Below are 12,405 nucleotides of genomic sequence, written 5' to 3'. Positions count from 1 at the left end.
TTACATACAACATATTCATTTTTCTTCAATAAATGCTTAACTGCTTTGAAAGGATTTCTTTTACAGAAAAACAGGAACAGTTTTACAATGGGGAGGGCAAGGAATGCCCTTCCCCATGATTTTTTTATTGTAGTTTTAAAAAAAAAAGGAGAAAAAAGACGAATAGATAAAGGAGAATTGCATTATTTTATCACTCACTCCCTTTCATTAATGTTTATTTTCCATACATGCTAAAATTCTTATATGTTGTTTATTAGCCAATTGATGACATCATTTTTATGGATTCTCTTTGTATCTTTTTATCAATGTCTCATGGATTAGATTTGTGGAAAAGGCGCCAGGCTCGTGGAGAGAATTTTAAACAAAATGGCTGGAATTAGAAATTTACAATTGATTGATTAAGTGTAACACAATCAAATCAGTACTTTCAGTACTTTCAGTACTTTTTAAGTTAGAACCTCAATTGCTCAAATATGTCATTTCGTGCAAATGCAAAAAAACTTAATTTCATGTTGTTTTTTATTGGAAAAATGTCACCTATGCTTTGAACATTTTGAAGGATTAATTTCAAATTTGGTTCATATATTCATAGTGAAGCAAGAATCATATCTGATTAGATTTGTCAATGTTAATTTAAGGTCACAGAAAAGTTAGTTAGTTCTAATAGAAACTTGCTCAAAGACAGTGGCTTTAACGAAACACAAAGCGAATCTTAAATTTTCATGAATTTTTGTTATGTTATAAGTGTATTTAAAACTAGTCGCATGATATAAATCCTATTTTGCTATTGAAAGTTTTTGTCTTGTATTTTATGATCATTGAAAGTAAGCTTCATGTTTTATTGTTTAAATTAGTTACCATGGCCCGTATTCTAAGCTCAGATTTAATTTAGACTGTTGTCTAAAGTTGTGATTCAACTATGGAAAGCCAGTTGTAACTTATGACAGGTATCTCTAACAGCACATGTAAAAATGTCAGATCATTTGACACTCAAATCAGTCATAAATGACTAGGAATAATTACTGAAATTGTTCCATTCATCATTGGAACACGAGGAAAGAGAAAAGTAAAGATAGGAAATATATATGCAGTTTGGAAATGTTTGGCTTTCCATAATTTTATCACATAGTTTAAACCGACCATGGTCTAAGTTAAACCAGACTTCAGAATACGGGCCAAAGTTCCCAATAACCATCCTTTGGGCTCCATCTTACAGAGATTTGCGATAGATTTGTCAACTCAAATCAAAATTGAAATAAATCCTTACCTTATAATAACACAATTATGGGGTCAATCATAGTGTGAGCTTGATTGTAAATCTGTCGCAACTTATTTGTCCAATGGGGGACTAGTTAGTCTGCATGCACAGACCCTGATTGAAACTTTGATCAACATCAGCAAGTATGTCTTCACACAAAACTTGCGCAATTCCAACTTGCTGTTATACTTTGATCAACAAGTGGGTTTTTACATATGACTAGTATGGTAGGGGGTCCTAAAGCTACGCGGGTCCTAAAGCTACGCACCACTCCAATGCGCATGCAATTTCAATTGCAAAATGCGCACTCTGTGTGTGGAGCTAGTGACTGCAGTGTGACGAACGATTCCTATTCAGTTTTTTTTACAGAGGCTGCAATGAATCGCTAAATACAGAAAAAACCAGCAACTGTTTGGAATTTTGGAGTTATATTCACTTTGATTTCATATTTTCCTATAAGAATATGAACATTATTTAGAAGTTTAGGCACAGGAAATACTTTTTCTTTGCATGATAAATTGAGTGCGTAGCTTTAGGACCCCTTCTATATCGGGCGGCGAAATCAAGAGGTGTTCGGAAAACATGGCGGGATTTTCGTATTAGTGAGTTTTGTGATATTTTCTTTTTGGTTATGAATCTTAATAATATTTAACACAAATTTGTGAAAGATGATTTGTTAGAATATTAAACTTGTCATAGTTTTCATCGTTTGTAAACAAAGTGCGTAGCTTTAGGTCCCCCCATCATACACTTACAACTTGCTGTTTAAACTTAGAGGAGCCTTCTGTATACAAGGCATTGTATGCTGTATATTCAGACCACTTAAAGTGAAGGGTTTGCACAGTAGACTTAGGGACAGGTCTATTGGCTATACAGTGCGTATCAAAAAAAAGTTTACACTTAGAAAAAATCCTATAAAATTAAACATTTGTAATATCCTGAAGATTTTTCCACATTAAACTTGGTCCAGATCCATTCAAGCAAATGGCAATAAAACTGTCGAAAAAATATTTCCGCTCGAGTGAGCACCACTTACTTTTGAAAAGTTAGTGAAAAATGATTTGCGCAGAACTTTGAAATAGTCATGTGAATAAAAGTAGACCTTATTTATGAAGAACATGTGGAATTTAGCTAATAAAATTGATTTGAAGATATCTTTTACCTTTTAAAACTTGTTTCCTTGCCCAAAACACTTCGAAGAGTGCATTGCGCCTCACCCCACTCCCCCACACACCGAGGCGATTGTGACGATATTTGATTTACACTGAGCTGTGATTTACATGAAATGGCTTAGGCTTGATTTTCATTTTGTTAATCATTGTCAAGCTTGGGAAAAGTGTGGAGAAACAAGTATTAAATGAAATATGAAATGTAAACCCACTTTAAATGATAAAAACTTAGTAACAAAATGCTAGAGATGTCTGATATAAACTTTTGTTCAGATTCAATTATGTCCTCAGATCAAGCTGGCACAATAAGAGTAAAGGTTGTGCTTTTTCAAAGTGTAAACTTTTTTTGACACGCACTGTATAGTGACAAAATTTGACATCTGGGGGCTTTTCATGACAGTTGTCAGCACTGACTGAAATTGTCGGCTCTGACAGTTTCAGTGAAATCATTGATTTTGATTGGCTGGGAAACACTGGTATCTGACTGTTACCATGGTAACTTTCATGAGACCAAATGGAATGTGGACGAAGCGGGAGTAGACCATGTGGCATGAAAGAAGCTGTTAAAACATGATCAAAGAATTCAGGAATACAGGGTCACTATAAAGAAATGACAAGTTTGAAATTCAAAACATTCAGTTCAAAACATTTATTCATCACAATTCAAAGCAATAATAATTATATTCACTTCTGTTCACTACGAAGACAGGATCAAAGGTCAAAGCACTTTATCCTCTATACAAACATGAAGCACAACATTTTGTACAGTAACACAAGGCTTCACAAAAACTTTTACAATTTTATAACATCAATAGTTTTTTAATAAATTACTATTTGCAAATGAATTTACAACTATTCCCACCCTTGAAATTGTTATTCAAATGTTGATAAAGAATCAACAGAGAAAAAGAAAATCAGAAAAGAATGTCAAGTCAAATGGATTTTAAGAGATTTAGAAGCAAAATAGTGGGATCTGATTCATGTGCATGGGGATGGCAACATATAAAATAGGTGAGTGTTTTAATTATCTTACATCACTCAACAACAAGTAAAATCAATACCTTCTCATAAAAGAAATTGTATTTCTTTGTGAAAGTCATATCAGTTTAACCATCAATATGTCTTACAAAAGAATACTACCCTTATAATGTGAAATGTAAGTATTAACGCAAGCCTATAGCAGGAACCCTATCATAGGGAATATCTCACAGTTTCCGGGTTACTTCCTCCCCCCCCCCCCCCCCTTTCTGAGGCAGATTGTACAATAAATAACAGTATAGTCTTTCTTGAATTGAGTAAAAAAAAAGAATCACTAATTCCTAGAATTCTGACAGAAATGTGAAACCTCTTTATAACAGAATGGCAAGATCTTGGCAGATTAAAATGAGGTATAAATACTATAAAAAAATTATGAAACCATAAAAAACCCAATCTTAAATACCTTCTTTTTTAAAAGATTCGTATGACATCATTTTCCATTATGTTGGTATTTGCAATAACATTCTTACTTTTAATAATAATAATAATCCGTTTTTTATATAGCACTTAATACATCGGAACGATGTGTCTAAGCGCTTTACAGATATATTATTACCCCGGTCATCGGATTCAATCAGTCATTCCCGCACACAATGTGTGCACATTCTCCACTCCCTGGGGAGTATTCCAGTCAGTCGCCGGTGAGGCACACACAGTACTGGACAAGCTACAATGACTTTCACATCCTACCGGGTACCCATTTAGCACCTGGGTCGAGAGTGGCAAAGTGTGGATTAACGCCTTGCCAAAGGACGCCAGACCGCGGTGGGATTCGAACACACGACCCTCTGTTTACAAGGCGAGAGTCAGAACCACTACACCACGGCTCCTCCACGTGTACTTTTAAGTACAGTATGATGATCCAAAGAAAGATGGTTAATTGCATGAACTACATGTATAAAGCTGTTCCGCCTTTTCTAGGACCCCTGGTAAAGAGGCAAAATTAAGAACTGTTTGATATGCATGTTCGCTAGTGCACCCCTACGTAAGTACAGTATATCATAATGATCTGAATTATGTCCCTGGCACACAAATTTGATGGAATGAAGCAATAACGTTGCCTATTTGTTTGGTAAAACGATGCGGATGACCCTCAGATTGTATTTCAAAGTAATAGCAGGTACAATGCGCATGCTCTGTTTATCACATTTCACTGATGATCTTACAAATCCAATTTACTGTCATGCTAGAAAAAATTCAAATGTTAAGATTCCCAAATTCATCTCATCTCTCGCTCAAATAACCCTACTTGTTCAATATAAAGAATGATATTTTTTCAATATCTTTATCAAGGTGACAAATACCATTATTGTATTTTCTTTTTTGAGAAACAAAATATCATAAGCTCTTGTAAAATTAAGCTACTTAAAACTTTCATATATCTTAAGATCTAATTGTCAACATGACGGATATTTATGATGGTAAAAGGGGTGATTGATCATTTTCCTTTATTTATTTTACCGGTACCTGTTATTGTTAGTACATTTTATCACCAACATACAACAGGTTTTAAAACAAATTCTTAGAATAATTAAATCATATATATCACCATGAATGATGTTTAAAAAATTGAAGAAAACCTAATGGCAATAAGTACTCGATGTCTAAGGCAAGGTATGGTATATTACAAGGTGCAATCTTTATACTAGTACTCAAAGTGAAATACAAGATCAATAAATTACAAATCTATGACACTACACAGGAAAATATAGTTTCATATGGACATAATAGAAGATTCTAATTACACAATTAACCTTTATATTGTAAATATAATCACATAATAGACAAGAAAGAAATGGGAACTGCCCATTTAATGACCAAAATGTGCATGTACTAGCAGGAAACTGGATGGGGGTTTAAACAAAGGTGATAAATGGTTACAGTATTCAATTCAAAGTTTAAGGGTTGAAATTGCTAGCGCAGTTAATTTCTTTTGGAGTTATGGGTTTTACAGGGTTCCCAGCCCATCAGGAAAATCAGGGACATTATTTACTTTTTTTTTCAGTCAGGGAATTTGATATTTTAAAAATACCTCAAATCAGGGGAAAATGCCTCAAATGAGGGAAAAATCAGGGAATTTTGATCGGCCCAAAAGTCGAAAGCACAGTAGTCAGACTTATATTTTGTTTCATATCAGAACAACATCCATTGAATGACTGGTTATGGTGGTTATGGGGTATGGTGGATGGCTGTATGGGGAGAAGGGAGGCCATTACATGCCTGTGTAATAGTACTAATTAGTTTCACATTATTGTTTTTATACTGAAATAAATGTAATTCACTGCAACAACTTAGAAAACATGCGAAACTGGGAATGGGTTTAAATAATTATCAGGAAATATTTAAACTTCATCAGGGAATCTTGTTTTCTTGAAAAGCTGGGAACCCTGTTCAAGGAATGCCAAGCTATTCCTTCTTAAGAATATGATCAAAATCAGAACTCAATAACCAAAAGCCTTCAAGCGAATTTGCAGGTAGGATTTGAACACCTAGCGCCAAATAATTTGTGTAGACATTAAAGAACTGAGAATGTGGAAGATAATTACACCAACAACGCATTTTACATACTTTTTCGTATGTGTCGATGAATAGTTGAAACAAATTTTAATCCTAGACATTAATTAGTTCAGACTTTAAAACAAAAAGACGACAGAACACAAAATATTCCAGATCAATAGATGAAATGGATGATATGTAAAGAATTTAAGTAGAAACATGAAAGCAACTTTTAAAAAGTTCGGTAATAAAAATAACCAATTAAGCATAAATAGTTATGTCATCTATTTGTCAAGTTGATTACAAAAGGATACATTAGGTGCCTATCCGGTGAATACATTAAACCAGGACAATAAATAGTCAACTTATCTCTGCAGTCAGCAGTCTTTCTTAAGAAATAAATCAAATGAAAACTAATCATATTTGATTTGATGTGTCATTGAAATATGCGTTATAAATGGAACAAATTTGGCAAGGGAAAGAAAGAGGTGTACTATGATATAGCTTATGAATGGACAACTCAAAATGAAATTACGTTTATATCAGAAAGTTTTTAAGGGGTGGTGCTTGCACAATGATATATCTTTACAATATTTAAAGGACAAAGTCAGTCATCTGATCTTATTACAAACATTTAAAACTACATGTATATTGGACATCAATACTAACACTGCAGTCAAATTTACGAAGTGTATATCATCAAGACAAAATGAATTCACAGATCTAGCACACGTGACTGTAAATACAATTAGCAGCATTCGTCCAGATATTCTATTATCTTTTATTCCCTTTACAATTTCATTCACAGAACAACATACTTTGGGAACAGGAGATTAAATTAGCAAAAAGGAGAATTTGTTCTTATTAATGTCATCACAGAAATCACTTGAGACTCTGGTCCAGAGAGTCAATACATAAACGTACAATGAGAAACCATGGTTATTTTGTTCTGCATTGATTAGAAGAGTATTGGTACTGTTGCTTCTTCATTTCGCTTAGCAGCAATAGGCCTTCCTATCAAGAGTGCTGTTCAAGTCCCTGTCTCATCATCATTGATGTCAATGTGAATGCAATGTCAATCCTCAAATAAATAAGCAATAAATCTCTATCTTGTGTATAAAGGATGCCTCCTCCTCATGCGGAGTTGCTGAAGATCTCGACGAACCCATGTGGCATGAGGCCCATCCCATGATGGGTATTGCCTGGCGCCGAGATGGGGTGGCCATGTAAACCATGCAGCATTCGCGCCGATGCAGGCATCGAGGATATGGTGGATACTTCATCCGCAACGGCAGGCGACGCCGTCTTCAGCTCACTGTAAGTTGTGATGTCATCCAGGAGCTTTTCTTGATCATCATCGTCGCCGTCATACAGGGTGTCGGCGTTGGGGTCGCTGCCACTACCGCTACCGCCACCCATGCCACTGCTGGTGATACTGATGTTGTCCTGGTCGTCAAGCTGAGGCGAAGGGGACGCCTGATCCCCTCCGCATTCAGAGGCATTCTTTTCTGATTTCTCATCGTCCTTCTTTGTGGTTGTCCGTCTGTACTTAGCACGGGCATTCTGGAACCAAACCTAATAGACCAAAGGAAGTAAAGTTAAGTGAGTTATAGTGTTCTATGGAGTCAATCGCAAGTATGATATGATATAGGCCTTGTACAATAAAGAGAAAGATCCTATGAAACCTGTTATATAAGGAGTCAAGACGTATCAGCCTAATTTGTAAGGAGTGACTTGGACGATAGCTGCTTTGATATTATTCATTTTGATGTTTAGGTGTTACCACAAAGATATCACCACAAACTTGAGTCAAACTTTAAGAAAGATGTGAGTCATCCAGTGCCTTATAGCATAATAGCATAATAATAACAATCAATCGTACAAATTGTATCAATCCTATGGACAAACCATATCCTTGAGAGTGAGAAGTCTCCTTGTTGGGGTTGAATTTGTCTAAAAGTGGTATTTTATTCAACATTCATTGGATAGAAGATAATAGAGATCAATCCATTCTATGTCATTTGCTCCTGCAACAATTGTTGAGATGGGAAATCTGCAGGTTAAGCCAACATAAAACCCGACATGAGGCCTAACTGAAAGCAATTCATAATCTTGATTCTGAACCTATATCTTACAACCGTAAACATCCATAGCAAAGTTAAAATGGGAGCAATTGTTGCAGGATCAAAATGTCAGGACTCTGTAATATAAAGATTTGCAATCAATTGCTAAATGCCAGTGCACAATCAAGAATATTGTTGCATGTTTCACTTTGATCACACACTGACCAGGAACCAATCAGATTGGTTCTTTCACATTTGCGATTCATGATGAATCTTTATCTCACAGTGCCAAGGTCAAAGGTCACTTGAGACTCTACCCACCTGTAGCACTCTCTTGGTAAGCCCCGTCTTGTGGGCCAGTTGCTTGAGGTCCTTCGCGTCGGGATTGTGGTTCATGGCAAAGTAGGACTTCATGGTTCTTAGCTGGTGGTGCTTGAAGGAGGTTCTCATCCGCTTGGTCCTTGCCTGTGGCACCTGCTGATGGTACATGTCACCGTCCAGGCCGGGGTGGTGCCCGTGGTGGCCCATCGGGTCGCAGGAGTCGTTCATACCTGCAGGAAACGAAAACCAAGAATAATTCAGGTTAATCCTACAGTGGCAAATTTAACTGGGAATGCAACACGTACCATTCGCAATGACAAGCAAGTGTCGATAGTGGCCCAATCATGTCAAGCGATTGCAAGAGTCGTTCATACCTTAGGAAATGACAGGTTACTTAATTGTTAGGCACTTAATGTATTTATTTTTCTTTAGAGATATTCTTTGTAAATATTGTACATATTGTTGTTTTTTTCCTCAGGGTCCTCAAGGACAGCAGTTTGTATAACTGATGAAGCCAACCTGATTAAATAAAACTGAAAAAAAATAATTAATAAAGCCCGTAAGAAATTCACACTCATCACTCAAGTCCCTTCCTGGGGGATGATATTGGTGTCTTTGAAGACAATTTGTTATATAGTTCAGATGAATTGTCTATCCCTGTAAACGAGAATAGGCCTACATAAAGACAGGGGCATGAGGAAACATGATATCAATATATAAAGGTTGCAAAAGACAGGCCATGATCATCAGCACTCTTTCAGGATCTCTGATTAAGTAAATACTTAAGTAATCATTCGTTCATAGTTGAAGTTGATGAAGATATTTCATCTGACGTTCTGATCATAAAAAAAAAGAAATCCACGATACAACAGTGCATCAACTGCAGTCAGATTCAGGTAAACAAAATTTACTATTCAAACTCCCTTGTATTTATTGCTGAATCTTTTCTAGTGATTTCACGTTTCAACACTTTTTTATACCACTAGATTGATGGATATACATCCTTTCTCCTTAAATATTTGGTGCCATGATTTACGAGGCATCATGGCTTGCCGTTCATCCATCTCTTTGCTTGACTGACGATGAGGTTAAGTTCACAATAGGTTTTCAATCAGTCCCCAAGGTCTGGGTGCCATGAGAGCTTTATACACTGATAGGGCACGGGCGGGCGACAAATTCCACCGGTGGATGATGTCCTGGAAACTTGAGACGCCAACGGACGCAAGTCCAAAACCTTGGAAATGAGTTTTCCGAACTGCAGTTTTAATATTTCTTTGGATATGTTGGACGAGTGTATGTGGAAATCCGTATTCAAGTTGGTCGCAATCGGAGAGACAGACTTTTATTGGTGTCAAGTTGTAAAGATGCCCAAGTAAATGAAATAATCTTAACGAAATTAGAGGATCTGCAACGAGGAGTAATCGTGGAATTGCTACAAAGATGTGACACGAATGTGTTGGTCTACCATGTTTAGATGTTATAATTTACCATACGGTTTTATAACATTATGCACATTTCTTACATATCCTTATGTATCACACTAAAAGAAAGTGCCTTCTGGATATCAACATGCAAATGTTTATTTGGAAGACAGAGGCAAAGACAATGGGAGACAAACATAATACAAGGGGAAGGTAAAGTTAAATCGTTTGGGCGAGCGGTGAAGAGAACATTCGGGAAACGGATAGAGATAGGATAGATAGAGGAATAGTGGAAAGAGAGAGGATAGAGGAGATAAGAAAAGCAATAAAGAACTTGGACCTGTCGGCTTACTCATGCGAACTCGTTTATCAAGTTTACTGCTAGAGATATACCAATCAACGGCGCCATAATTTTTAGAGGTTTCACAAGCCAACAACTACAAGTATGACATCAGACAGCTTGCCCACTGACTAGTCTATAACCTCAAAACTTTGTGCCTTTGAGCTTCTCCGATATCTATTAAATTACCCCCCTCTACTCAATATTTCTTAGGATTTTTTTCTTAGATTCGGGGAGTGGGGATGTTTGTTAACATTACCGCGACTCGAGAGTGAAAATGTTGTGAAATTAAGTGAAAATTAAATCTATCTTCAGAGGTAGCTATAATTAATTGATATGTGTTTTCTCCGAGGAACTATCAGAGTTAAATGTGGGTGTGGGCGATTGGAGTGTGAGCGTAAATAAGCGTGTAGTGTGATCTGCAGTGAGTGTGCGTGTAGTGTGATTTGCAGTGAGTGTGGGCGAGGGTGGGTGGCGGTGTTCTGAGTGTGTGTGGGTGTGTGTAGAGCGATCGGCAGCGAGTGTGTGCGTGCGTGGTGCGCATGCGTGAGAAGATTCATGTCGGCACAACAGCCAACCCCTTCGATTACAGTTTAGTGAGCAGCTCACCGTCAACTGCAACTTGAAATGTTAACAAATAAATTGACTTGATATTCCTCTCTTTTAGAAAAAAATGAAATATCTTATTCATTCTTTTAATTACCCCCATGTAAATGATGTAAAATTCTGAAAATAAATCTCAACAATTCTGCTTATGTCTGAATTATTATGGCGAATCATCAAAAATCGCTCCCTCCTAAACCTAAAAATATACAAGTTTCTAAAAATACACAAACATTTATCTTAGACTTAATTTCTGATTCATTGTAGATTGTTACTGTAACCGCTCTATATGGAGTTTAACCACCACCATAACGGAACGATTTAATTTGATATGAATAAAGCTATGTTTGTTTTATTAATATCGTCAAGCTGGGTCTACTAGACCACGACAATAATACAGCGTGGCTCAAGAAAATGTTATCGTGGCGTCCATTGCAAGCTGGTTTTTACTTCGTGATGCTATTAATAATTGGCAGCTTTTAAACGACAATGACACAGAAATTAAGACATACCGCATCGAAACCCTTAACTTATCGATACAAATATATTACTTCTTTCTAATTTTACAATATTTATGCACGATATCCTCAGTAACGAAGTGATTAAGTAATATCATTTTTTTTTCGCGAAGTAAATAGATTTATCATTAGTTTCTGTTTTGTTTAGACACCTTGTAAAGAGTCTCGCTAAATTGCACATCATTGGGGTTCGCAGTAGGCAAGCTGTGTTGGAGTTTGGGAAACGGTCTTGAGAAAACTACAGTGGATATACTCTGTCGTGAGAAGAGAACAAAACAAAAAGCGGTGTTATACTACAGATGTTTTGCTACAAACAAAATTATATATTTCTGATAGTCAGTCAATCCGCCCTTAATGAAAATAAACGTATAGATAAGAATGAATTCAAACTAACGTTTTTAAAAGTAATTATGGGAAAACATACCTGCCAAAGGAAGTACCCTGAATGATTATTGAAATTGTAAAAGTACATTTAGCGCATATTAAAAAGAGATATTTTTTTATTTGTATAGAAAAAAATCAATATGATATTATGATATTGGTGATTAATTGTATGGGTCTTCTCATCAAACATGTCTAACGAAACTTTTTGAGCATTTCATATCAAATTGATGTCAAATAATTAACCATTGTTCATATCCAGCACGGGTTTCATAGTTATTTAACATCTCCAGTCTGAATAAACCAAAATCGTTTAAAGTTTTGCTTTCCAACAAATACCCATCGTGTGCGCCTCGTAAATTTGTTTAAAGTACCTTCAACAGACAGTAAGATTAGAATGCGGTCTCCAAGTTGTTATCTTCACACAATGTTGTTCCCTTCTCGACTACAATCGGGCCTTCGCGTAAGTTATATCTTTCAGCAAGTCATTGGAGATTTTGAAAAGACGAAATATCCGTTCTCCATCATCGAGCTCATTCACGGAGTGAACATCATCGGCTACGCATGGGTGGAATTTTTCAGATATTATCGCTTGCCGCCCGAACGGGATCACTCGTTTTCTGCTTTTGATATCTTAAAGGAAATTTTGGAATTATCACGTTTGGGGGTTCAAACTCAAAACCAAGCTCCGCCATCTTTCAAGGCATTTCATGATATGCATTGATTACATTGAATTATTGTTTAGGCTAGCGAAATAAGTTGATACTATGTAAAAAAAAAAATGATAATAGATAAAT

At 36.1% G+C, this 12,405-nt stretch overlaps 1 protein-coding gene across 1 annotated transcript; it reads right to left on the bottom strand.

Annotated features, from left to right (window-relative positions):
- Positions 1 to 3,061: 3,061 nt before the first annotated feature.
- LOC129278393 (LIM/homeobox protein Lhx9-like) lies at positions 3,062 to 8,570 on the bottom strand. Its single transcript, XM_054914576.2, has 2 exons — positions 8,346 to 8,570; positions 3,062 to 7,536 (listed from the first exon to the last, which is right to left on the bottom strand). Exons 1-2 carry the CDS (start codon positions 8,550 to 8,552, stop codon positions 7,096 to 7,098), a joined length of 648 nt encoding a protein of 215 aa, XP_054770551.2. The 5' UTR covers positions 8,553 to 8,570; the 3' UTR covers positions 3,062 to 7,095.
- Between the last annotated feature and the right edge of the window lie 3,835 nt (positions 8,571 to 12,405).

The sequence above is a fragment of the Lytechinus pictus genome, chromosome 15 (assembly GCF_037042905.1).
Source record: "Lytechinus pictus isolate F3 Inbred chromosome 15, Lp3.0, whole genome shotgun sequence".
Lineage (NCBI taxonomy): Eukaryota > Metazoa > Echinodermata > Echinoidea > Temnopleuroida > Toxopneustidae > Lytechinus > Lytechinus pictus.
Note: the sequence above shows the minus strand (reverse complement) of the source record. Positions and strands in the feature narration are given on the sequence as shown.

Excerpts from the sequence above, each read along its gene's own strand:
- LOC129278393 (XM_054914576.2), bottom strand. The coding sequence starts at position 8,552 with ATGGGCCACCACGGGCACCACCCCGGCCTGGACGGTGACATGTACCAT. Across the intron at positions 7,537-8,345 it reads TTACCAAGAGAGTGCTACAG|GTTTGGTTCCAGAATGCCCG; the intron begins GTGGGTAGAGTC and ends TTGGTCTATTAG.